This window comes from Pezoporus flaviventris, unplaced genomic scaffold (assembly GCF_033815535.1).
Source record: "Pezoporus flaviventris isolate CSIRO_AGI_PZ_B2104156 unplaced genomic scaffold, CSIRO_AGI_Pfla_v1 ptg000013l, whole genome shotgun sequence".
NCBI lineage: Eukaryota > Metazoa > Chordata > Aves > Psittaciformes > Psittacidae > Pezoporus > Pezoporus flaviventris.
Genome location: NW_026892561.1, coordinates 34,463,858 through 34,491,143, shown reverse-complemented (window position 1 = coordinate 34,491,143; position 27,286 = coordinate 34,463,858). Strand labels below are relative to the sequence as shown.

The 27,286-nt window shown below is 39.9% G+C and overlaps 1 protein-coding gene across 2 annotated transcripts in view; it reads left to right on the top strand.

The window, feature by feature from the left end:
* GMPS (guanine monophosphate synthase) overlaps positions 1 to 21,366 on the top strand; it is a 29,382-nt gene extending 8,016 nt beyond the window's left edge. The window contains exons 1-15 of one of the 2 annotated variants that reach the window (XM_061452683.1): positions 1,064 to 1,181; positions 1,567 to 1,731; positions 2,697 to 2,794; positions 3,801 to 3,904; positions 5,145 to 5,338; positions 5,620 to 5,785; positions 7,356 to 7,507; positions 8,186 to 8,359; positions 10,694 to 10,799; positions 11,890 to 12,005; positions 12,977 to 13,102; positions 13,408 to 13,523; positions 15,229 to 15,359; positions 17,088 to 17,260; positions 20,821 to 21,366. In XM_061452683.1, coding sequence (XP_061308667.1) covers positions 1,726 to 1,731; positions 2,697 to 2,794; positions 3,801 to 3,904; positions 5,145 to 5,338; positions 5,620 to 5,785; positions 7,356 to 7,507; positions 8,186 to 8,359; positions 10,694 to 10,799; positions 11,890 to 12,005; positions 12,977 to 13,102; positions 13,408 to 13,523; positions 15,229 to 15,359; positions 17,088 to 17,260; positions 20,821 to 20,922 — 1,764 coding nt within the window. In that variant the 5' untranslated portion in view covers positions 1,064 to 1,181; positions 1,567 to 1,725 and the 3' untranslated portion in view covers positions 20,923 to 21,366. Of the gene's footprint in view, positions 1 to 1,063; positions 1,182 to 1,566; positions 1,732 to 2,696; positions 2,795 to 3,800; positions 3,905 to 5,144; positions 5,339 to 5,619; positions 5,786 to 7,355; positions 7,508 to 8,185; positions 8,360 to 10,693; positions 10,800 to 11,889; positions 12,006 to 12,976; positions 13,103 to 13,407; positions 13,524 to 15,228; positions 15,360 to 17,087; positions 17,261 to 20,820 lie in introns of those variants that run through there. The other variant, XM_061452682.1, reaches the window with a different exon arrangement.
* The last annotated feature ends 5,920 nt before the right edge of the window (positions 21,367 to 27,286 follow it).

The following is a 27,286-nucleotide window of genomic DNA, read 5'->3' as shown; positions in this document are numbered from 1 at the left end:
GCTTTCTGGGGTGCAAACGCACACTGACAGGTCACATTGAGCTTTTCATCAACCAACATCCTCAAGTCCTCCTCAGGGCTGCTCTCAATCTGTTCCCTGCCCAGCCTGTAGTTGTGCTGGGGATTGTTCCAAACAGGTGCAGGACGTTGCACTTGGCTTTGTGGGACTTCATGAGGTTTGTGCTGTCTCACCCCTTGAGCCTGTCCAGGTCCCTCTGGATGGCATCCCTTCCATCTGCACCTCTGTCAGCTATATGCTTACTCCAAAGCTCACTTGTGGATCCCAGCATACAAAGAAATAAATGCTGTATTGTCCAACTCACAAGCTGCTATACTTTGGCTCTGAGGAGTGCCTCTGTCCAGCCCTCCACCTTCTTGCTCCAAATAACAAATTTGATGTTCTCTGTGAAATAAACAGTGGGTGAAGTCCGGTACACCCATATTCGATCCTGGGCTGAGGCCAAAATGCATTGCCTAACTGGCTGGTGCTTCTGCAGTTCATGATCTTGCAAATCATTGTGGCTTGCAAAAGCTCTCTATTTCCCTTAGAAAATATTTAATTTTCTGTTACAGCCTGAAGTATTAACTTCAAACCATACATATTTGCATGTGTTGGACTTTTAATTCACAACCTGTTGCTAATGCCATTATACTTTGTAATCAGGATGGATTAAGGGACATTTTCTCAGCAGCTCTAAAGATTTAGGAGTCAGATTTTTTGAACACAGCTTCCCTCCTGATGGTGCAGACATGAAGTATCTTAATGCAAATACTTTGCATTTGATCCTGTCTTGCCTTCTCTTGCAGTTGACTCTCATCTGTGAGGAATTAAAATAGTTACTTTTTAAGGTCATTTGTACTTGACTTTGTTTAAACTGATTAAATACCTCTCTGGTAAGCTGCTGGTTTCGACAGCTGTAGCATAGCAAAGTTAAGCTATAATGTTAGGTTATCTGTGATAAAATTTATATCGGAATACATAGAGTTCTAAGAGTGTTTAAAGCAAATAGATATTTCAAAGTAACCAATACATTTTAGTTAATGTTTACTTTTTCTTTTGTCTGCAGAGCTATCATTATATCTGGAGGACCAAACTCTGTGTATGCAGAAGATGCACCATGGTTTGACCCAGCAATATTTACAATAGGAAAACCAGTTCTTGGAATCTGCTATGGCATGCAGGTGCTGTTGCAAGTTGTGGTTGTCTACAGCCATCTTTTAGGCCTTGTTTCTGACATTAACTTCTACAGGACCTTCTTTTCAAATAGAAGCAGTATGCCACATGTGCAAAAGATATTTTTAAAGTCTTAATTGTTAAACTGAGTATAGTATGTATTCTTCTCTTGGCTTTGCCATATCAATAATGTAAATGTTTAAGTACTGTGAATTGAGTTCTACCCTCAGTTTTTTATTGTCAGAATAAATATAACCTGGATGTCAAACTAATCCTCTCTAGTTGATGTTGGAAAAATTGCCCCTCATGAATACAAGTACAATATGGAATGGTTTTAGGATAGCTCTTAGTGCTTAAACACCTCCCCCTGCATCTGATATTTATTTACCTTAGGACTGACTGGTAATCCTGCAGTGATCTAGTAGATCCAAGCTGTGAATGAAGAAACAAACTTCCAAGATGACAAGGGGTGGATTAGATGCATGATTTCTGCTTGTGCAGCTTGTGATTTTTCCAGAGTTAGTGATTTACTGGGCTGGAAAATCTTTAAGAATGCTGGTAATTATGGAAATGGTGTTGGCACTCCCTGTTCTAAAGGGAAACATGTTATGTTAAAAATATGCCTTAAAATGCCAGGAAAATTGAAAACCCTGTTATCTGGCATCAAGTAGGGGAGTTCCTTAAGACTGACTTTACAGAAATGAATTAAGTGTGCATATTAATACACTACTACTTCATTATAAAAGATTGAAATCGGTCAAGTGCAATTGGTATAATATCAAACTGGGTCTAAACTAAATCATTAAATCTCTGCAAACTAGAGTAGTTGGAAAGTAAAACTCTGAAAGTATTTTTAAAGTTGTCAGTTACACTTGCAAGGAGAAAAAATGTTTGAGACTTCTGGAACCTAAGATACAGATACCCAACTTCAAATGACAAGGTGAGGCTTTAGAAAGCGAAAACCTGGATGAAAACTGTACTACTCTGATATGGTAGTACAAAGGGAATAGACTCAAGTTTTTGACTGATCCTCCAGAGTGGAGGAGACAGATTTTGTGAGGTTTAAGCCTAACTGAGGGTCCTTAACTAAAGGATAGGTAACTTAGGTTTTTGTTTAGCAGCATAACTTTTTTTTTTAATGGTAACTGGCTTCAGTTACTCAGCTGATTTGCAGAGCACCTCTTTATAAGTGCAAGTGGATGTACACTGTTGCATATGCATTATTTTGCAAACCTCTACCTGTTTTCTACCATTGGGAATTTCTAGTGCTCATTCTGTGCGTCGGTGGTCCCTGGCTATGCTGACCAAAAGCTAGCAGAAGGGAATGAGCCCAGTACAGCTCAATGATTAATTTTGAAGGGAATTCTTACAGCTTTGGAAAACAGTGTAGTAAATGAGTATAATAATGAGAAACTAGGTTAGTATGTATTGGAGGGCTAGAGTTGTCTATCACAGGCAGACTGAGGTATAAAGTGGTACTAGATTGTGTGGTGCTTTTTCATGTAGTATTTTTATTTTGACAGATGATGAATAAGGTGTTTGGAGGTACGGTACACAAGAAGAGTGTTAGAGAAGATGGAGTGTTCAGCATCACTCTGGATAACACATGTTCGCTGTTCAGGTGCATACATGTTTTAGATTATCAAATCAATATTGGAAATACCAGTCTGGAAATTGGTGTCTGGATGAGAAGAAGGTTATTTTAAAGAAAATGGTGAAATTGCACCCATGCTTATCTGATAATTTGTAATAAAACTTGTACGACTGTGTACATAAATAAACAAGCCACTCATTTAAACAAATACTTAGGCATAACTTCTCATTTGATTCTAGAAATACAGCTATATTTGCTTAGAATGTTGTGTAATATTGTAGTATTTAAAAGTAGAGTGTCTTCACTGAGACATGGTAATGTGTACCACAACAAGAGAGTTTTTTGCGTTAAGTAAGCTCTTCTTCTGCTGTGCAGTGCATTAGTCTTGTATTGTTTGGCAGCCATCCAATTTTTGAGAGGGAATAGAAAATCTGAAACAATTTTCTGTCTTCCTTTAAGATTGCTTTGTGAGGTTTTTGTAAAACCAGAATTAGATTGCTTGGTAGCTTGTCAGCATCTCTCAAGTTCCTTGTACTAATTCTAAGCATTCACTCATACCCAGTGTTCCAGTTTTATTAACTTTGTCCACTAGTATTGCAGAACTTTATACCCTGCCTGAAGTCTGTGGTGCCCAAATTGTCCTGAAAATACTTAGTTTTGAGCAAGAAAACTTCCCTTAACTGAAATGAAAAGCAGTACTTCCATATATCCTGGTAGACTCTGGATAGCTCTACACGTCACAGAGGGAATGCTTCACTATTAGCATGTTTATAAAAAGCCCCACAAACCCACCTGAATTAGATTACTTCCTGCATGAGGGATGTATTGTGCAAGAACTTACACAGCTGCCAATGGAGGCATCTCAGAGCTGGATGTTACAGTTCTTAAGAAGGAAATCCTGCATATATTTTAGATGGGCCTGGTCAGTCGAGATGTGCTTTTATTTGGATTCCTAAGGGCTTTTCTTGGAAAGGCAGGTGGTTAGGTGTTTGTTCTTTTTTTTAATTGATTGCAGTTTTTAATCTTTCTTTAGGGGCCTTCAGAAGGAAGAGCTTGTTCTCCTCACTCACGGAGATAGTGTGGATAAAGTAGCTGATGGATTCAAAGTCGTTGCACAGTCTGGGAACATTATAGCAGGTATTATTATTTTATACTGAAATTGTCTTTTGATAATGTTGGTTAAAGGAAAGAATTATGGCAAAGAGTAATTAGAACCAAATGGGGACAGAATCTCTGTTATTTAACTTGTAGGTAAGTTTTTAACAATTTCTTCTATGAGTTTGCTTGTATGTTGTGCTGTCATGATGATAAAGAAATAGACATGAAAATGAATGGTCCTGTTTTTAAATTGGTGTTTTAAAAAAAAACTATTTTTACAGTTTGTTATTTTAAAGTATGCATGTATTGTTTCTCTTTGAAATAAATATTGTGTGCCCTTAAGGCAGGGCAGAGGAAGACATGTACTGTTGTCTGCATTGTAAGCGATGTTTGAGATTTGCACTATAATAGTACGAGTCAAACACTACTCAATTATTAAAGCTTGATTAACTTATTATTGTATTTAATGTAATTGGATGAGTATTCAACTGAGCAAAAATAATGGTGTTACTGAAAACAGTGTTTCAGATGTTGGACACAAGTTGTCACACACGGGAAAATCTAGGGCCTTAGGATTTGGTTTATGAAAGCTACTCAAATTATTTAATGCCAAACAGCCTCTTTGAGTCTCTTTTTCTAGGCGATGGGAGACCTGGAGAGGTCTTCAGTTTGCTGAGCCACTTAGTGAGATCTCAAAAGTACTCACCTGGCTTATTTGAAAATTTTCATAAAAAAAATTAAAAAATCTTAAGATACTGTTTTTAAGTTAGGTAACTGATTTGAGAAAAACTGACCTTTTTAAAGACTTAAAGATGGTCTCTTTCACTGTATTAATTCTTTTTCATCATATTCTAGCTTGCCTTCAAACCAGTCTAGAGCTTATGCCTGCTCAGACCACTCCAGAAGTTGCTTTGCTACATAAACTTTGCTGCATCCAGTGTGCAAATGTAGGGATGTTTGCACAGCTTGAGCAGCCCGACCCTTTTAATGTGGATGCTGCTGTGTCAGTGTGGCTTGGTTGTAGTGTTGTATAAGGTATCATGTGGTGAGGAAAAAATAAATGCCATTGATTTCCTGTTTCCACAATGGCTTTCCTAGGATGTATGAGTGGCTTTCATGGTTTCTGAGGCATTGTGTGTTCTAGATCTGTAACAGTATTTGTGTTCCTAATCTTAACCAGAATCTTCAGTTTTGATTGGTGATTTGGGCCAAAGTGTGGCAGAATAAATCACTTTTTTTAATTTATTTTTGTCATATTAATTTCTTTGCACCAATGAAGGCATAGCAAATGAATCTAAAAAACTCTATGGAGCGCAGTTCCACCCTGAAGTTAGCCTCACAGTGAATGGAAAAATGATCCTGAAGAATTTTCTTTATGATATTGCGGGATGCAGTGGTACCTTTACAGTGGAAAATAGAGAGCTTCAGTGCATTCAAGACATCAAAGAGAAAGTGGGCTCATCAAAAGTTCTAGTAAGTAGATTAAATTGAAGCTGAAAGATAATTTGCAAAAGCCTGACAAACACTGACACTTAAGTTACTTGGGTTAATTAAATGCAGAATTGTCATGATTTGGGTAATATATTAAACAGGTTTTGGAAAGTTTACACAATTGGGTCAGTGCACTACCTGACTTTGTTTGCTTTAGATCATTGACTGTTCCGATCCTCATAGCTGTATCTAAATTACTTGTTAACATTTTCCTCGAAAACAACTGACCAAATTTTGTTTTGTTTTGTTTTCTTCATCCTTAGGTTTTACTCAGTGGTGGTGTAGACTCCACAGTCTGTACTGCTCTCCTGAACCGAGCTTTAAACCGAGATCAGGTTATAGCTGTACACATAGATAACGGATTTATGCGCAAAAGAGAGAGCCAGTCTGTGGAGGAAGCACTCAAAAAACTTGGGATTCAAGTTAAAGGTATAATTTTGTTAAATATACTTGATACCCTTAATGATGTGGCCAGTCTTCTAAAATGTACATTGAGTGTTTTGTTTCATTGATTTGAATTTATCTTTGCAGTTCTCAGACTTTAACATACCAAAGCATGGTTGCTAATTTGGATCCACCTAGGCCTATGCACAAAATTTCAAACCTAAAATATTAAGCCGTACTTATTTGATGGGAACATACAATGAACTGATCCTGTCTTTGGTAGCTGCAATCTGCTGTTGGAACACAGCAAAGCAGTGGACATGCATCTTGGTCACTTTTCTGCTGATGAGTAATCCCTTTTAGCTGCTACAAAACTGATTCGATTGCAGTTTTATTCAGTAACATGATTAACGGTCCTCCACTGTAGCTTTATTTCTCCTCCTTGATCTCTTTATTTTTTAAACTGTGAGCTCAAAATTACATTTTCAAGGCTTTTCTTTTGTTTTTTTTGTTTTTTTTTTTTTTCTTTTACTTTCACTTCCTCTCCTGGCTTCTAAATAGGTGCATTTTAGTTGGTTTTGGAGTAGCTTGCTGAGAAGCAATGCATTATGTGGGAGTAGAATGTACCTTGTCATGGCTGATAAGGTTCAGAGGGTTTTGGTGGCTGAAGTATGAAGAGGTCAGGGAAGACAAATTCTGTATGCTTGAGCTGTAGAAAAATAAGAGCTGCTTTATACTGCCTGGCTGATTTATTTCATGAGTAATAGCTGCCTATTCCTGGGGCTGTGCATAAGTGCTGTTGTCAAGTGATTCTCTTGTGTTTTGGTGAGGAAGCATGACACTAGGTGAGCAATGCTTTCCACTAGCCTGACAGTGTGAAACAGTACAGGGAGCTGCACCTTAATGTTTTGCAGTTTGGGCTGCAGTCTCCTGACACAGTAAAGTCTAAGCTTAACTTTGTTCTGCACACATTGGTGTTTTTGCTTTTACTCCCCTCCCTTTAGTATTTATTAATTTCCACTTTTTATTAGTGGAAAAATCTGTGTCATGTTCTTCCACTTTGTAGACTGATAAACCTGGGCTCTGGCAGGCTGCTACAGTAGCGAATTGAAGGAATCCCTTTGCTGGAAATGCTCCTTCTGTAGGTCATGGAGTTCAGTGCTGGTAAAAGATGCTGAAGAGCCTCCTAGCTGATCTCTGCATTGAGAGACTCTTTAAATTAAGAGGCATAATGTACCATGAGTAAATAGTACTTTATTTAATTTTGGTTGCCGAAAGGCCTTGGGGAAATACTGTCTTGTAAACTATTTAAATAAAGCAAGTAGATTATAATCTAAGAAGGAAGGCAAGAACTGAACTTTCACATGGTTTCCTAGCCTCATAATAAGGAGGAAAAAAAAAAAGCCCTCTAGAGTAGGTTAATAAAAGAAATAAAATGCTTTTGTTACAGTTAGTTCTTCAGGTATTGAACAGCCTTATTTAGTGCAGTTATTAAGTGGAGGACTAGAATGATTTTATTTTCTTTTTTTAAAGCAATAGAGTGAAATTTATTTTTTGCAACCTTGCATAATAGTTTTTATTGGCTTTGCCAACAAATTCCTGTAATTTCATGCAGTGGTGAATGCAGCTCATTCATTCTACAATGGTACAACAACCCTGCCCATCTCAGATGAAGACAGAACTCCACGTAAAAGAATAAGCAAGACATTAAATATGACTACAAGTCCTGAAGAAAAAAGAAAAATTATTGGTGACACCTTTGTTAAGGTAATATTTAAAATTATTTATTGGTTGGATTTTTTTGTGGGTTTTTTGTTTGTTTGTTTTGTTAAATACGACTTCTAGATGCATCATCTACATGAGACTGTTTAATTCTTAAGTACTGTGCGCTCAGTGGCATCAGTGGTCTTGCAAGTTGTGGGTGACTGAAAAAGCCATTGGTATGCTACCATAAGCCTAAAGCTATTGGCAGCCAGTCAGTGGTCATAACATTGTTTGCAGGCGTTGGGTTAGATCCGTCATAGTGTTTAGATATGCTGTGTTGGTTGGTCATTCATTTCTGTTGCATAAGCTCCCATGTAATGTTTTTCACCAAATTGGTGGGTAAGGTGAATTAGGGTGTCGCTTTGTTGAAGGTAAGCCATTTTCCATCTATTAGCTATGAATGCTGGTGGTGGACAGAGAGTATAGCATTTAACAGGCAATGATATTCTTGTAGTCTGAAGGTATATTTTCCTTTTCCTGTTCAACAAAATACAGGGTTACAGAAATACTTCAGCAGTGGGTTAGTGTCAGAATTACTTTTCCTGTTTGTGCTTTTGCACCTCAGTGGCATTTGGCATGTTGGGCAATCCATTATCTTCCTTTAGACCTTTGACAACAAAAAAATATTGGAATGCTTTTGTTTTTCCTCTTTTTTTTCTTCTCCCCCTCTCTATCTTACAGATTGCCAATGAAGTTATTGGAGAAATGAATCTGAAGCCTGAAGAGGTTTTTCTTGCTCAGGGTACCCTCAGACCTGATCTTATTGAAAGTGCTTCCCTTGTTGCAAGTGGCAAAGCTGAAGTCATCAAAACCCATCATAATGACACAGAACTGATTCGGAAGTTAAGAGAAGAGGTAAATGAAAATGGGGATACTTCTGATGTATCCTTCTGGTTCTCAGAGATGTGAAACTGAGTACCAAAACTGACCAACCTCTGTTTTGTTGGTATAACTGTCCCATGTTGATGGGAACCTATTCTGATGGGGCTTTTCAGGTTCTATTGTAATACATTGCAGTTTATTACACTTATTTCTATTTGCTGCATTCTCAAAGTAGTTTAAATTGTTTAAGTGTTGTCCAGGACTGGATACTGAGAAAGATGCCAACAAATTAAATGTGTATCCTTTCAGGGGGACAGCTGTAAGCTGAAAGCTGTTTCCTCACTCTTACTTTTTAACGCTCAAAACAAACCTGTATTCCAGTAAGGAAGCAGAGCAATACCAAATGTCTTTAGCAGCAGTGTGGTTTAAGACTTCTCAGATAACTTTATTCTGGTTCAGCTGGAATTCATGATGTGATGATACACATCATAAGATACAACTTATTCCTTCTGTTGTATCTTGTTCTGAATACCAAGAGTGATGATATATTGAAAAAATGTGGCATCTGAGCATGATGTGAATGGTATGAAATAAGGGGTGGATACTGTCCTGGGTTCAGCAGTAGCAGTCGTTTTTCTTAGTAGCTGGTGCAGTGCTGTGTTTTTGACTTTCAGTCTGGGAACAACACCGATAATACCAGTGTTTTTAGTTGTTGCTAAGTAATGTTTACTCTGACCAAGGACTTTGAGTCTTATGCTCTGCCAGGGAGGAGGAGAAGCCGGGAGGAAGCAGAGACAGGACAGCTGTCCCAAAGTAGCCAAAGGGGTATTCCATACCAGAGCACGTCATGCCCGGTATATAAACTGGGGGCGGTTACCCAAAAGGCGGAGATCGCTGCTTGGGTCGGGCTAGGTGTTGGTTGGTAGGTGGTGAGTGGTTGTATTCTCTTCACTTGTTGTTTCCCTTATTATTATTATTGGTGGTTTTCCCAGGGCGAGGTTCATCCCTTGCACTCTGGGTGTGCTGATCCCTGCGGTTTCCCCAAATGTGGGGAAACGCGATTGCATAATTTGTGGTAGTGAGGGATAATGGGATCCAATGGGATCTAAACAAGATTAAATGGGATCCAACGGGATCTGAATAGTCAAGGGGATCTAAATAGTCAAGGGGATCTAAATAGTCAAGGGATCTAAAAAATGGGATCTAAAAAGTCAAGATCTGGCACATCATGGAATTGGGTAAGAGCGGTGACAGTGCCTCAGTGAAAAGATAATCTGCTGTTAAGAGAGGGCCAAAATTCTCCTTCTCTTGAGCCTCTTGTAACATTCAGCACTGCAAGCATAGTATTCGGCCAAAATTCTCCTTTCGAGCCTCTTGTAACATTCAGCAGCACTGCAAGCATAGTGTCCTCTCTTTGGAGAGAGAGAATGAGAATGATACACTTAAATGGGTTGAAATTTAGGAGTAATTCCTTCAGGTACCTACAGGGGTGAGTTCTTTCTGTTCTTTTGCAGCTTTTGCATCATGTTTCTAGTAACCTGACCGGCTGTCCGCCAGCTGCATGCTAGTGGCACAGAGCCTGTTTGCCAGTCGTCAATTTTAAGAACCCACAGATCTTTCTGAAATGGCCCAACATGGACCCCTATGGATGATGATTGGCACTTGAAGATAATATGAGCACAGGATGTTGAGCTGTCTGAGGATAAGCAGTCCAAGTTCTGTCCCTTTGATCATACTTTAAATCAGGCTATTTAGTCCAAAGTCCTGAAAAGATTTCTGAATACCTTTTCTGTGCAGAGCTCTAAGTACTAGTAAATGCAGGAGACTGCCTTATTTTGCCTTTTCTGACATTAGAATGGTAAGTTCTCTAACAGTATTATAAAATACTCTTAAGAAAGAACCAACACAAGACATCACATAAAAACCCTGTCAGAGGTGCTCAGTTATTAGGAAGTACTCGACCACAGGAGAGAAGAGGGATTGTTAATGATCCACACTTCTAATATTCATTGCTGCACAAAGTATTTCCAAGGCTTTTAGATTGGTTTGGACATCTAGCAATGACAAGGAGGGTCTGAATTTGTGAAGACATAGCTGCAAGGTCAAGCTGCCTCTATCTACACTGAGCCATTGATACTTCTGGCACAAACTTCCTTGTCTTACACTTTGTCCTGCAACTGTTTTACAAAGCCCATATTCACACACAGAAGTTGTTTGGGTTTAGTTTTTTTTTTTTTCTCCAGTGTTTATGCAAGTGTCATATTGCATTCTGTGAAAAGCATGCCTATTTGATTGCCACAACCTAAACATTAGAGGCTTTTTGTTTGAATATGTACACTGGAGAGTAAATTGCTTTTTCTTTTTAAGGGTAAAGTAATAGAACCACTGAAAGACTTTCACAAAGATGAAGTGCGAGTGCTAGGAAGAGAACTCGGTCTTCCTGAAGAGCTGGTTTCAAGGCATCCCTTCCCAGGTATGAGTTGGTCTGTGCTATTTAATGACGGGCTAACTATCGCATCAGTGTTGTTTAGAAAATACTTAATCTGCAGTATGTTGGAATATAAAACTTGCCTCTAAACACAGAAGTTGTTGATGGATTTGTTTTTATTTAAGCGGGATCCTCTTTCAGCAAAAGAACATTTCAAAGCAGCTTTATTACATATTAGTGATTAAAAGAGGAGCTTTGTAATTGAGTTTGCTTTTAGCTGCATTTGTTTCTTTTTAGTTTTATAAGCCAAAGCAAGAATTATCAGTCAAGTGCAGTTCTATGCTGCCTGAGCTGTCAAATGTATCTCACGTGAAATAACGGCTTATCTGCCTGCCTTTTTAAGGGACGTTTGCTGTTTTGAAAATGATTGCATGAAGAAAAGATTGCACAAAACAAAGAAACCCCAATCCCAAACAAACAGCAAACAAAACACCAAACTTGAAAAAGCTTGCAAAGAAAACATCCAAGTATATAATACAGGAAAATCCACATCTTTTAAGAGGAGTATGTTTTTCTGTCCATGTGTTTTAAAATCGTCCTGCAGGGTGTGTAGTAGTCACTGACAAAGCGCGTAGGCTGTTGTGCTCATGCACCCGCATCGCATGAAATGCAAGAAACTGTCTTCAGACACTTCAAGCAAATTACATATGCTTTTGTATTAAGCAGTTTAAAGGTCAAATAGCCATCAGAGGTCTTTAAATACAGTGGAGACTCAGATGTATATTAAAGCCAGCTCTTTTATCCCAGTTGCCTACCAAAAGGAAGGAGGAGGTTCTTGTTCACTTTGACTTGCCATCCACCACACTTCATCACCACTAACTGCTGCTTTACACAATCAGCCAATTTAAGGTGTAGGCAAATAAAGCTTAAATGTCCTGAACAGAAATATTGTTCCGGAATAAACTGCTAATATATTTTTTTGTCTTGTAGGGTGTTTAGACAATTGAAGTGTAGGTACCATGGCAAAACATACTGTACTCAATGACTGACCTGATGTTCCAGATGCTGCCACGTATTTTGCTGAAAGTTGGTTTCCTGTTATTTGATATAATGCTTTTTCAACTTTGCATTGCAGGTCCTGGGCTAGCAATCAGAGTGATTTGTGCTGAAGAACCTTATGTGTGCAAAGACTTTCCTGAAACAAACAACATTTTGAAAATAGTTGCAGATTTTTCTGCAAGTGTTAAGAAGGTAACAAAATTGATAAATTCTAACATGCGTAAAAGTAATTGACCATTCTGTAGTGGCCTGCAATGAGGCTTCAGCTGCTAAAAGTTTAAAACTACTTGGGCTCTTTAAGGAATAATTCATCCCAGTGCAATTCACTAGAAGCCACTCACTATAGTACAGTAGAGTTTTTATCATCATGACTGATGCAGGTGTTGAATGTTTTCTGGATGATGGAAGCTTACAGACCTTTCAAATACTAAATAAATTTTGTTTGTTAAACTTTGCGCAGATGAGATTTCTGGAGGTACTGCAAATCATTTAGTATCAGAAAAAGGTTTTTCCCTCCCTGAAATAATTGTAACATTTTAGGTTTGCATCCTTAGCAGTCCCTGAATGTCTGAATGAAAGTGCAGGAGTGAGGAACAGATGTCCTGAACAAAAACCTGAAGTTTTTAATTGGTGATGTTTCAGTTCTCAGTCTTTTAACTGTTACAGCCTTTGTGATAATTGTAAACTCACCTGAACTAAACTACAGGGGGGCTGAAAAGTTTTTAGCAGAGGTCTGTTCTAAGGTGTAAGTTCAGAGCAACTTCCAAAACTTTTACAAGTATTGAAGGTCGAGGATTTACATGTGCTTTTCATTTAAAACATATTGTAGTGTAGCATAACAGGATATTGCTTTGTTGTCGATGAAACAGACAAAAAAAGGAAAATACAGTTCTGTGAATGAGAGAATGAGCATAGGAAAAAAACTTCACTTGCTGTCTTAGAGAGCTTTAGCTTTAAATACATACAGTCTAATCAAATACAATTGGTTTTGCCAAAATTTAGTTGTTAAATGAAGGGTGTGTTTTAAATAGTGCCCAAGGGATAAATGTAGACTAAAATTAAGCAAACAGCTACTTAAATAACTATTTCGTTTGCACTGCATAAGTTCTGTTTGAGTGTTTGGGGACTTCACTTAAAATGTATTTTTCTGCATCATTGCACAGCCGCATACTTTGCTGCAAAGGGTCAAAGCATGTACAACCGAAGAAGACCAGGAGAAACTGATGCAGATTACAAGCCTACATTCACTGAATGCCTTCTTGTTACCAATCAAAACTGTGGGGGTGCAGGTAAATGGGTTCATTTGAGGGATGTTCTGAGGGCTGCTTCTGCTTTCAGTCCCTATGTTCTGGTTGCCTTACATGAATCTTTCCATGCTGAATATTTCTTTTTATATGCTCTTGTTAGCTCATGAGAGGTCTGTCATCTTACTCTTTTTCTCATTCACCTGGTGTCTCTCATCATATTGGCTGCACCAGTTTAGTGTCTGCTAAGTGCTGGCACAAAATACGGTCCTGTAGCCTACAGGGTGAAAGGGAACCTATTTTGGCAGAAAAGCTCACATTCAGTTATTCTTTTTCTTTTTAATTTATAGGGTGACTGCCGTTCATATAGCTATGTTTGTGGGATCTCTAGTAAAGATGCTCCACACTGGGAGTCTCTTATGTTTCTTGCCAGGCTTATACCACGCATGTGCCACAACATAAACAGGTAAGTATTTTGAATTATCTTTGCTTCTAATGTATGGAAGTTTAGCATGCACAAACATTCTCCTGTTTAAACTATAGTATAATTTTTTTGTGTGTTGGACAGGCTTATTATGCAGAGGTTACAAATAGATAAAAAGTCAAAGCACAGGATATTGATTTTTTTTTTTTTTTAAGCTTGCAAGTCCAGAAATAAACTAATCTTCTAATTTTCTTTAAGCACTTGATTAGACAACATCCAGTGTAACTTAGGCAAAATCTTTTTTGAAGGATTCCAATCCTGCTGATAAATCCGGATGTCGTGCAGTATTTTTTCTTGCTTTGTGTCCAAAAGGATTTATTTGGGACTGTCAGTTCTAATGGCACATAGGTGAGATCCAAAGCTGGGTTTAATACTAATTGAGCTCTCTTATGAATGTACATTTTCTAGCTACTTGATTCCATAACTTTTCTAGCAGGTGAAGTTGCTTAGATATTAAATCAGTTCTAGAGAATGCTTATTCTCCTTGCCTGGCTGTAGGCTGTTCAACAAAACTGCTTGTAATTGCTTATAGCAAAACTTAACTTTGTCACGTAAGTGGCATCTGAAGAGTGTCACGTGATATTATTAAAGGTGAGATCTTGAATTGCAAGATACTTCTTTAAATGCAGGGCAAACCAAAGAAGGCATAAAATCAGGACTGTGTATCCTGGATTTGCAGCATTGCTGTATTCTTTAAGCTCTTTTGGATTTAATACTATGGTTCTGAATATACCACAACTCTGGGAGTTCTGCTGTACCAGGGTATGTGTTCGGAGTCTTTCACTGCTGTTCATAGTGATGCTGAAACCGGCAGTGTGAGGAGAGCACTGAAGTAGTTAGTCCTCTGCCCAACTATGCTTGCAGATTTTATATTGCAAACAAATACATAGAATGTAAAGCTTGCATGTTTTTCTGCTTTGGATTTTAGATTAGTATTCTTGGTTTGTATCTGCAAACTCAACTTGTGTGAATACGTCATAGTAAATCCTTGTATGACGCCAGTCAGTATCATACTTTTGTTTTTTTGTTCTGCAACATATAAACCACAGTGAATGAGATAAGGAATAAAGCTGATGTGACTGGTTTGAATTTAGGAGATTTTTTTATTACAGATATAGTTATGTAGATTGCAGTGTTTAGTGCCCTGTGTTGAAAACACACCTATTGATTAACAACAAGGTTTACTATTTTTTGTTGGTTTCCTATCAGGAGGGAAGATAGAAATTGTAAACACTTATTACATAGCTTTCTTGTAATAATCTTAACTTTTACTGACATCAAAGTAAAATTGAAAAAATGTGCTTTGTGTTACCGCTGAGTTTGTATATCTGTGTTTTGAGAGGAGTATTCCCTCAAGTAATATTTGGGCTATTGATAGTCTCTAGCAAGCCAAAATAAATTAATATGCCTGACTTCCAAAGCTAGCATGCATGTCATGCTTATGGAATATATGCATGAAGTTATATAAAGCTCTCCTTAGTAACTAAGGAGCAAAATCAAGTATTACGCCTTTTTTCCCTAGCTTTATTTTCTCACAGCAATACTAAAGATGCCATCTTTAGGCAGTCTGGTATTTTATGTGTGCAAAATGCGTGGGGTTTTTTTGTTGTTGTTTGGTGTGGTTTGGGGTATTTTATTTTTATTTTTTTCCTCCCCCTACCATCCTGGTATCCTGTTTACTTTCCAGAGTTGTGTATGTGTTCGGACCACCAGTCAAAGAACCTCCTACAGATGTCACCCCCACTTTCCTGACAACAGGAGTCCTCAGCACTTTACGACAAGCTGATTTTGAGGCTCACACTATTCTCAGGGAGTCTGGTAGGTACTTCGCCTTATCTCATGGATTAGATTGTTGTTTCAAGATCCCTGCAAATCTAACTAGGTATAGTTATAGTGGTACTGCTGGAATTTACAAGCTTCTCAAGTATCTCAAAAGAAGTAATAAATTAATGGGATGACAGGCAAGAGCCTTTTCTGACAGTTGTAGAAGCTGATAGCTGAGTGGCAGGAATACAGGAATTGCTAGCCTTTCTGCTAGCAGAACTAATTTTCGGGGATTGGGGGGTGTGGAGGCTTGCTTCTGAGACATCATGAAGTGCTGAAGTACAGTGTTTCACTGCAGTTCAAGCTTCTGTAAAAACTACAGTTAGCTGACTGAACAGCTTTATTACTGCACTTTGATCTCAGTTATCAGTATTTACCTGAAGTAAAAAAACTGTGTAAAGGAATTTGACATAGTTTCTAAATCATGTTTTCATCGGTTTGGGTGTCCTTTTTCTTTTGGTTGTTTGGTTGGTTTGGATTTTTCTTTCTTTTTTGTGGAAAGAAAGAAGCCCGAATACCAAGTTTTTTATGGTGTTGTTCACTGCCTGTGGTGGTTTCATATTTCTTAAAGTAGAAGCTGTATTTGTAAAGCCAGCCACTTGAGGCTTCAAGGCATAATATTTCAAGCCCTTAACATCTAGGGAGCATTCAGTATCCTGTGATAAGGTACATGGGCAGAGTCTGAGAATATCATAGTTCCAAGGTTCAGGGTTCAGTTGTTTGGGTTTTTTTGTTTGTTGGTTTGTTGTTTTGTTTTTTTTTTTCTGTGGGTGTTGTTTTGTTGTTGTTTTTTTTTCAGGGGGTATGGGGGGTTGTTTCTTGTGGGTTTGGTTTTTTTTGGTTGTGGTTGGGTTTTTTTTCATTTTTTTCCTATTATGAAGTCACAAAGAATATCTTTTTGAAAATACATTTGGATTGCAAGGCAGTCTTAACAAAATTTGTATAGAATTAGCCTCAAGAGGCTGAGGATAACACTGTCAATTGTGTTTGTAAAACTGTAGATGTGTCTTGCTAACTTTTGATGACACTTAGTTTTGTGTGAGTGAATTACTCCCAAAAATAAGATGTGTCATTTAGTGAAAAAGACTGCTTGTACCAACAGCTCAGGCCGGTGCTAGCAGAGGGTGAGAAGCCTGTCAGTGTTAGACTGGTTCTGCAGGCTGCCACACATCTAAATCTCAGACTTCCAGATCATTTAAACAGTGAAATTAGGGTTTTCTTCAGAAGGAGGTTTAGGAAAAAAAAAGAGTGAGAGATGACTGTCTGGAGTTACCTTCAGCTACCAGCAACAGGGATATTCAGGAGCTTTCTCTTAAATATGTCAAAAGATGCAGAAATACTTGTGAATGGGTTTTATTTTATTGGGCTTGGTACAGGGGTAGATAAAACCCCATGGTATGTTATTTGGGAAAGAAAGTAGATCTTAAATTGTATTCACAGTGAATTATGGGGATAACAGAGGCTATCTGGGTTTTGTTGTTTTTTTTTTTTTTTTTAATGCATGCCTGCAAAGACATTTCAAGTGGCAACTTGTGTAGTTCTGGTGTATGCACCCTGAGTGTGATCATCTGGGGTGTGGTAGCAGGAGCAACAAGATCACAGAAGATGCAAATGTAGCACCTGGTACATATTTCTAAGTACATGTGGGAAATTCTGAGAAACTTCTATCACGCTTGAGTCTTTAAGCCAAACTAATGCACTTTATATTACTGTTTTCTGAAGGTTACGCCGGAAAAATTAGCCAGATGCCGATAATATTGACACCATTGCATTTTGATCGGGACCCCCTACAGAAACAGCCTTCCTGTCAAAGATCTGTGGTCATTCGGACTTTTATTACAAGTGATTTTATGACTGGTATTGCAGCAACTCCTGGTAATGAGGTTCCAGAAGAGGTAATACAGGTTTTCAAGCTTCTTTTCGACATGAGCTAGTGTTACAGATGCCTCACTTTTAATTCCCTCTATCTTCATTGCTTGCCTTGACTTTCATTTTGTTGTGCTCTTTCTGTCTCTTTCGTTGTATTCATTTAGATGAATATGCTGGTATTTTGGGAAAAAACTATAACAAAACAAGAAGCTGGCAGATGGTTATGACAAACTTAAAGGCTATCCAGTAGAGTTGAGCCAAAAATACCATTAATTAAAAAAGGAAAAATACCACAACCATTCCTGGGGTTTTGAAATCAGTATTTTGCATTAGTAATTGTAAATGTCCTGACATACAGAATTGACCTTGATTACGCTTCTGATTTTACTAGAACCTGCTGTTTAACATCTCGATGTGTGCTGTTTCTGTTTAGGTCACTAAGAGGATGTAGGAGTCAAGTGCAGGCATATTTTTCTAGGAAACTTTATGTATGTCCAATTTCAAGTACTTTGTCTCTCTGGGAATGCAGTGTAGATGAACAGGATTGACTTTTTTTAAAACACACTTTAAAAGCATATAGGTATTTCTTAGTAATTATATACTGAAGGCTTCTACTGTAGGGCAACCTATTCATTTAAAAAGAAATGTTTCAAGGTTAAGCTACAATGTAAACTATTCCATTATATAAAATGGGGAGTCATTTGAGCTTGAATTTTGTGTTTAAAAACAAACAAAATAACCAAATACCACAAACCCAGACCCAAATGACTCCCACCCCGGTCTTCAGAGTGTAAAGTGGTCACTTTAAGACTAGGTAATAATGTGGTAACAAAATAGTAGAGGTTGTGGAAAACATGGGGAAACTAATCATATCTGATTTTAAAATTTCCTATGTTTTTCCATGGAGAGCAATGCATGGTTTAATTTATGCTTTCACTATAAAACAGCACATCATGTAAGTGGCATTGTTGTGAACTGTGGGATACTTAAGGAAGCTGAACTTCTAAGCAAGTTCTCATCTAGAATACTTTTGTGAACATGAATTGATTGTGAAATCTGGGGGATGATGCTCAACGGAAACTTTCCTTTGGACGTGTCTTCCTGTTTGTTATTGGTTAATTTTTTTGGTGCGTGTGGATTTTGGTTTTGGTGTGTGTTTTTTTTTTTTTTTTTATCTTTAAAGCTCCCTTTTTTGTTTCGAAAGGGGTTTTACTCTGGGTCTTGCTTTGTAGTTGATGGTGGCTCAGCTGGAGATGGTCTGAGAAAAGTCTGAAAGTGAGTGGTAGGAACACATAACATGTTCCTGCTGAACTGTACAGAAACAGTGAAATAGAAAAGCCGAAGAGCTGCTACCTTATAGAATCATAGAATAATTAGGGTTGGAAAGGACCTTAAGATCATCTAGTTCCAACCCCCCTGCCATGGGCAGGGACACCTCATGCTAAATCATATCACCCAAGGCCTCGTCCAACCTGGTCTTGAACACTGCCGGGGGAGGAGCATTCACAACCTTCCTGGGCAACCCATTCCAGTGCCTCACCACCCTAACAGGAAAGAATTTCCTCCTTAGATCCAATCTAAACTTCCCCTGTTTAAGTTTTAACCCGTTACCCCTTGTCCTGTCACTACAGTCCCTAATGAAGAGTCCCTCCCCAGCATCCCTATAGGCCCCTTCAGATACTGGAAGGCTGCTCTGAGGTCTCCACGCAGCCTTCTCTTCTCCAGCCTGAACAGCCCCAACTTTCTCAGCCTATCTTCATACGGGAGGTGCTCCAGTCCCCTGATCATCCTCATGGCCCTTCTCTGGACTTGTTCCAACAGTTCCATGTCCTTTATATGTTGAGGACACCAGAACTGCACACAATACTCCAGGTGAGGTCTCACAAGAGCAGAGTAGAGGGGCAGGATCACCTCCTTCGACCTGCTGGTCACGCTCCTTTTGATGCAGCCCAGGATATGGTTGGCTTTCTGGGCTGCAAGCGCACACTGAAGCCGGCTCATGTTCATTTTCTCATCAACCAACACCCCCAAGTCCTTCTCCACAGGGCTGCTCTGAATCTCTTCTCTGCCCAACCTGTAGCTGTGCCTGGGATTGCTCTGACCCAGGTGTAGGACCTTGCACTTGGCATGGTTAAACTTCATGAGGTTGGCATCAGCCCACCCCACAAGTGTGTCAGGGTCCCTCTGGATGGCATTCCTTCCCTCCAGCATATCAACCGAACCACACAGCTTGGTGTCATCGGTAAACCTGCTGAGAGCACACTCAATCCCACTGTCCACGTCAGTGACAGAGATGTTGAACAAGACCGGTCCCAACACCGATCCCTGAGGGACACCACTCATTACTGGTCTCCAGCTGGACATTGAGCCATTGACAACAACTCTTTGTGTGTGTCCATCCAGCCAATTCTTTATCCACTGAGTGATCCATCCATCAAATTGATGTCTCTCCAATTTAGAGACAAGGATGTCACGCAGGACAGTGTCGAACACTTTGCACAAGTCCAGGTAGATGACATCAACTGCTCTACCCCTGTCCATCAGTTCTGTAGCCCCATCATAGAAGGCCACCAAATTGGTCAGGCAGGATTTCCCCTCAGTGAAGCCATGCTGGCTGTCACCAAGCACCTTGTTGATTTTCATGTGCCTTAGCATGCCTTCCAGGAGAATCTGCTCCAAGATTTTGCCAGGCACAGAGGTGAGACTGACTGGTCTGTAATTCCCTGGGTCATCCATTTTCCCCTTCTTGAAAATGGGGGTTATATTTCCCTTTTTGCAGTCATTGGGAACTTCACCTGACTGCCATTATTTTTCAAATATGATGGCCAGCGGCTTCGCAACTTCATTCACCAGCTCCTTCAGGACCCGCGGATGGATCTCATCAGGACCCATGGACTTGTGCACGTTCAGGTTTTTAAGATGGTCTCGAACCAGTTCCTCTCCTACAGTGGGCGCAAGGTCTTCATTCTCACAGTCCCTGCATCTGCCTTCCAAGACTTGGGTGGTTTGGTCAGAGCCTTTGCCAGTGAAGGCCGAGGCAAAGAAGTCATTCAGACCCTAAGCCTTCTCCAAATCCTGTGTAGCCAGTTCTCCCGAGAGCTTCCTGAGGGGGCCTACATTCTCCCTAGTCTGTTTTTTATTTGCCTGTCCTTGCTTCCACTTATTATATGCCTCTTTTTTCATTTGCATTTTCCTCAGGAGCTCCTTATCCATCCAAGGAGGTCTCCTGGCCCTCCTGCTGCACTTCCTTCTAGTTGGGATGCAACACTCCTGAGGGAAATGTATTGTGTATTTCCGTTGTGGAAGTGTATGTGTGTATTTCCCTTGAGGGAAGTGTATTGTGATCGATACCCTGGTTTATTATCAGTGCCAAAAAAATGGCACGTTCCAAATAAAACTGCAGGTATGAAGCTAGAGGGTTTGTTGATTTTTGTTAATAGGTAGTAATATGCTAATATCTACGTGTTCTTTCTTGTGTATGACAGAATTAGCATGAACAAAGTTTTCCATTTTTAAGCTCTTTCTCCGGTAGTTTTCATCAAGTCTGCTTTACATACTTCTGATTTATTTTTCTTCTCCACAATAGGTTGTGTTAAAAATGGTGGCAGAGATTAAGAAGATTCCTGGCATTTCTCGAGTGATGTATGACTTGACATCAAAGCCACCAGGAACCACAGAGTGGGAGTAATTAACTTTTTTTCTATTGAAGTACTGTGTGCAGTCTAAGTCATATCAGAAACCATTCCCAGTGTTGACATGCAGTACTGTGAAAGAGTGACTGGAGCTGCTACATCACATCAGATTCCTCTCCAGGAGCATAAACCTGCGGTTAAGATCTGGGGATAGTAACTAAGTGGGGCTGAGGATTTGTACGGGTAAATAATCATGGCAGCATTGCTGGTGCGCAGACAGATTCCTATTGCTTTTGCCTTTGTCTTACCAATTCTTTCTGTTTTCATGTGTTTTATTGTTAACTGTCATTTCAATGTCTCTGTTTTTGTACACTCTATAAAAAGACAGTTTATTTACTTCTACCAAAAGCATTGTTACAGCCTAAAAAATGTAAAATGAATTCCATGTGACCAACTGCTTTTGAACGGATTTATTATAAATAAATATTTTGCCAAATGGAGTAGTGGGTACTGTTGAGTTGTGGAATTCCTGTGTATCTGTTGTATACCGTTAAGGTTATTCTGTATCGTTTGACATATTAGCCAATGGCAATAATGTTGAGCTCCAAAAGGGCAATGCTAAAATATGAAATTACCTCTGTCTGTCTTTCTGTACTCACTCCCTCTTGCATTGCTCAGTAGGGGTGTGTGTGTTGGTAACAAACACACCAGCTAATCTTTAGTATACACATACTGCATGTATGCATATGTCAAATTCCAGACAGTGAAGTATCTTTATGTGCTTCTGAGGACTCTGATGGAAGTATAAAAAACGGGAGTGCGGTTTGGAAAGCAGTTGCACCAGAGCTCCTGGATCTGCGAGTCCTGTTTCTGTCCTCTGACACTTACACCACAGTCCCTTTGCAGCCTGCTGTCAGTGTGCTTTCCATATACTTGATTAGTTTATTTTCTATGCATTTGCTTTTACAGGAATTTTTTTTTTGTATGTATTGTACTTAGCTTGACCTCTAACCTCATTGTAGTTATTAGTGTGGGGTTGTGGTATCAGGGGTGATTTGCCCAGTCTGCATAGATCCTTTCTGTCATTCGTATTCTGCATTTATATAGTTAAGTAAGCAATAATTTGAGAGATGGTTGCTTTGAACACCTTTGCTTTTCTGATGTATTGAGGCAAAACTATTCCTTCGACCTGAGAATTTTGAGCATGTCTACGACTGCTGAAAGTGACAGTTAAATTTTGACCTGAGCAGCTTGCTGGGTGCCTGTTGGGTACTTCTGCCGGTGGAGCCATAACTGTGTATCCAGGCTCATCCCTCTAGCCATGTTTATTTTATTTTATTTTTTTTAATTTAAGCAATTGCATTTCATTTGGCTCAAGATTATCCTACTATTTTAGGGTAAAATACTTGTTTTAAACTGTTCAATAACATGGAGTATTTCATGGCTGTATCTACTTATATTTCCACTTGCATAAATTTGTGAACTGGAATAATGGTTGAAAGTGTTTGTTCTGTATTCTTTTGCACACATTTTCCTGTTGTTCTAACATTTGCTGCCTACATGTTATGGAAATCTGGTTTAATTTCTGCTTGTAGGAACAGGCTAACTTGTGTAAATTTATTCTTTCATTTGTGTCAGAGTGGTGCTTTTTCTTTTGGGGGAGGAGATGGTGTGTGACAGCCCTCTGCTCTTTGAAACCCTTTGGGGCCACAGGCATGCAGGAGAGCAGCAGACCAGTGGCCAGGATGATTTGGAGTTGGAGACACTGCCCCCCCCCCCCGAACACTGCTCCTGTGTTCTGACATGTTTTGTAGTTTGGAAAATTGATCAATATCTCAGCTGCCCCCTGTATAAAATGGGGGTAGTAATTCTCACCCACATGTCTCGTAACCCCTTTGAGCCCTTTGGATGAGCTTTTGTGATGTAAGTGAAGTATTACCAATACAAATATTCTTTTATTACTGGATTGTGAGCTGTGAGAGCTGTTGGTCAGAAATTCTGTATGTCTGTGTTTGCCATGGCAGAATCTGTTAAAGCATGGGTTCTGTTGCAAACATATTTTCTTTGTAGCTCATCTCAAAAGAAAGCTCCCTAATGAAATTATGGCCGTGAGGTACGTTTTAACTTTTTATCATAAAAAGCTGAGGGTGGTTGCTTTCATTACTGTGTTCATATCTCAGATGTAAATGGTGCAATGACAAGAAATGCATCTTCTTGGTGTGATGCAGAAGTCTTTCAGCCTTTTAATGCTATGGCAGTTGTTGCTTATTGTAAGTAGGCTTTCTCTTGCTCCTGCTGCCAGTTTATGTTGCCTTGACAGCAAATAGACTAAGCAGAAGGAATTACTAAGGAGTAATGCAAAGGATATAGAGCACCTCTTAAACCCTTCTTAGTTTTGACTGAGAGTTGGTCTCTGTGTAAATAACTCTGCAGTGTGTAGTCACATAGTAATGATGTAACTCACAAGAAAAGTTGTGTGGCAATTGGTGATGCCCATTGGGTTGGGGGTTGCAGTATCTGTTCTACCTGTTGGACATGAACTTGCAGCACACCTGAGCAGGGACCTTATTCATGGCATGTTGCGCACTTGGAAGTCCTTCTTGGAGTTGCATCTTGACTATAGGCGTGATTTATGCCAGTATGCTATGTGTATACTGAAGTTTGACATACATGTTTACCATTTTTTAATCATCTGGGTTGTTTTCATGTCTGTAATGAAATGGAGCTTAACAGCAACTCCTGTGCTCTTTAAGAGCATACTTTGGTTTGGGTTGTTTTTTGTTGGGTTTTGCTTCCACCCCCCCCACCCCCCCCAAAAGTTGAAAATTTTAGACATATTGCACTATAATCAAAATGTCTTATCAAAATTAAATTTGTGATCTTTAGCTCTTTTCTCCCTGTTTGACACCTATGCCATGCACTGTAGATGTGGTGGGTTGTTCTTCGGAAGGTTGGTGTTATCATCCCAGCGGTTTTTGAGTGTTCTTATGGAATCCATGTGTATTGGACAGCCAGAAGTGGAGAGAAACATAATACTCTGTTCACATTTCTTAAAAAGATACATTTAGCACCTAGTTTACAAACTAATAACTGTAGCTGCCCTGTACAATTGTTCACCTTCAGTAAAAGATGTCAGCAGTTAGAGGAATTTGTATTGGGGGCATTCCCCATCATTCTCAATTTTTAACATTTTTCTGCTTGTGAAATGATGAAGTACTGTGAGCCTTAATTTTTATCCACAAATAAAAGTATTATGTTTGAACATTGGTGTGACTTATTTTTTTTAGGGCTTACATGTAGAAACTACATTGTAAATGGAACTGTTCATTTTTGGTCGGTAAAGCTGATTTGTGGCAGTCGTGCGTTCTGGCTACACACTGTCCTGTGGTAAGGAGATGTCCCTGCCAGGGCATGGCTGCCTGTTCAGTGTCACAGTGTGGCACACCCTGCTGCAGGGTACCAAGGTTCTGTTGTGGCAATTTCCTCATGCATGATTTTGTACCATGATGCACTATGGAAAACATAACCTCTTCCTAAAACTGTGTATAGAAACTGTCCCAGGGCTCTGTTTTAGCAGCCCAGATAATTAACTGGATGTGGTGATGCCCACAGACTTTAACAGGCTGCTCTGTTCCTCAGGGTGCCATGTCCCAGCAGAAAACCCCTCCAGCACCTCATGGCAACGTGGCAGACCTCTGCTTGCTAGTGTTTGTTTGTTTTTTTTTAGTGTCACAATCACAAGACCACATGCAAATTTTCCCTCTAAAAAGTAAAAGGTGGCTGAGATTATAGTTAAGAACAAAACCTTCTGTAGTCATAAGGAGTTGCCATCATCTGCAGGGCAGAGCATGACTGGGCAGGAGTCATTTATCTTGCTTAAAGGTCCTTTCTTGCAGTGCACAAGCTACACTCTGTAATCAAAGTAAACAGATTTTTTTGTATAGATGGTTTGGCCGTGAGCTCCTTGGTGGTTCTGGCTCCATGGACCATGCTGGTGGCTCAGGGGTGCTATGGGAGTGGGGTTTGATTGAGCCACTGTTTATGACCTGCTTCCTAGTCTGTGATGTGAATAAATGCATATTGCCCCAAAGAGTGCAACAGCAAGTTGTTTTCATCCAGGTCCCCCGGCAGCATTTCTGAGGAGCTGCACTGCTGCCAGCAGCCCTCTCCTCCATCTCTGGTTGGGACTTGGCAGCTGGAGCTGCAGCAGTCACCCCATGCTTTGGACCCATATGGCTGACAGAGACTGCAGGGCTTTGCTTTTTTGGAGGGATTGTATTCCTGGAGGGAGTCTTCGAGGCAAATATCTCATTTTACATGTTTTTCTTCTATAGCTTAGTAGTGATGGAGACACCAGGTCAAAACCCTCTGTGTGCAGTGTCCAGCCTTTCAGAAGAGCATTAAGTGATTTCTCAGAGAAGGGAGGGAAAGATCCAAGGTAAGTCTTAAGCACCACTTCTGAGCATCGCTCTGAAGCACTCCAGGACTTGGGGGTGCAGCTAGGGTGGTTTTGAGCAAGGTGACTGCTGTGCAGTCATACTCGTTGGGTATTCCAGGGCTCTGGGTGGCAGGGACCATGGAGGCACCCAGTTCCCACCATCAGTGCTATCATGTATCCTGCCGGCCCTGGGTGCACCCAGGGAACATGGAGGTGCTCAGGGTCCATGTTACAGGAACAAACAATTCATTGGGCACAACCCCTTGCAGTGTGAAAGCAGATGGAAAAGAACAGTTGCAGAAATGAAGCCAGAATGTTTTTCACACAACTAATTTTCTACAAAAGCTTTTTCTGAAATTTCACAGAATGAAAGGAATGCTTAAATTTGTTTTCTAGTGATGTTGCATCAGTTAAGTTACTTTAAACAGCAGGGCACCTATTTCTGGGGCTGCTGTTCTTGACTAGAGCTATCTGTATTTAAAGGAATCCTTATTTTTTTATGTCTCTTGATTCACCTTAGTCCTGTAATGACCTTTCTAATAGAACAAAATGTTTCTATCTTAGAACTTTTCTAGTTTACAGTGAACACTGCTTCAAAGTGAGGTTTATAACTTTGAACTTGAGGTTGGTCCAGTTGCTGTGTGGTGCTGGCTGCAGCTTGACTGTCAGGCATCGCCTGGAGGGGGGCTGAATGTCAGGCATCACCTGGAGGGGAACTAGGGCTCCCAGCCGCTCAGGTGTGCTGCCACTTTTCCACACTGCTTGCTGTGAGGCTGCTCCCTTTCTGGCTTATTTCCTTGGGGAATTAGAAGCAGACTGCAAAGAGACTCTTGTGCAATGATGTAATAGCTGTTTGCAAGTGACTTTAATAAGATTCAGGCCATCAACCCACTTGGTTAACACACATAAGAAAGCCATATGTAAAGCAGTAAAGTAAGATCATGAAACACAGTGTCCCATCTAGACCATTTCCACATCTCTACCTAAAGATCAGATCAAGAGTCCCTCATGACTCTTCCTTCTAAAGTTTAATTTGCCATTGAATTTATTGCATCTCATCACAGACAAGAATTTGAGATGAAGTGCTCTCACTGTCCCAAGGGTAACCGCTTCCACAGAAGCACAGTGTCAGGAGGTGAGTTGAATCTCATCAAGGGGAGCAGATTATTTCTGTTTCTTTAATTGCCTGAATGTGACCTGCAGAAAAGCAAAACCAGTGCTGTAACTTAATTACTTCATTATAAAGTTGAGTAATTTTAGCATTTGAATGAGTTGGCTGGCTTTTGCACTGTTGGTTCCTTAATGGTTTTTCTTACACTAGTTTTAAAGATGGCAAAGGGAGTCCTCAAAGATGAATGACATGCTAGACTTAAAAAGGTTGGGCAGATGAAATAAATCCCAGACAAACCCAACCCAAAGCAGAGGGCATAACTGCACACAGAAATGTTGATTTTGTTCCTGAAAACATCATAGAGGAGCTAGGTGTCCAGTAGGAATTCTGCTAGGAAATATTTCCAGGGACATTAAATGCCTCTGTTAGTGAGGTTAGGATAAACCCCAGATACAACCCTCTCCACACAGTTCATAGAGACTGTCCCCCTCCTTGGGAGCATGAGGAGTGGGCTGCAAGCACGGGGCATGCTGCCCTGTTCTTCAGAGAGCTGTGGTGCCAGCAGAGCTGACAAGGCTGCGTGGGAGAGCCCAGACATAAAGCAGCTGGGTGGGATATTTCTCTTGCCATAATCCTGTTGCTGTCTGTCTCTGGGGTAGCAAATCCCAGTGACAGTGCTGGAATGGAAGGTGCCTGCCACAGCTGTGCTTCCCACGTCTTCACCCTTGCTACAGGTGGCTTCAGAGGAAGGGTTGTAGGTTTTCAGCATAGGGGAGTAGGAATGATACAGACAATTCAATTTCCAGCAGCTGGTTTAGCTGTGAGGAGGCAGGGCATGGTTTAAGTGTTTTCCACATCACCATTACAAGCT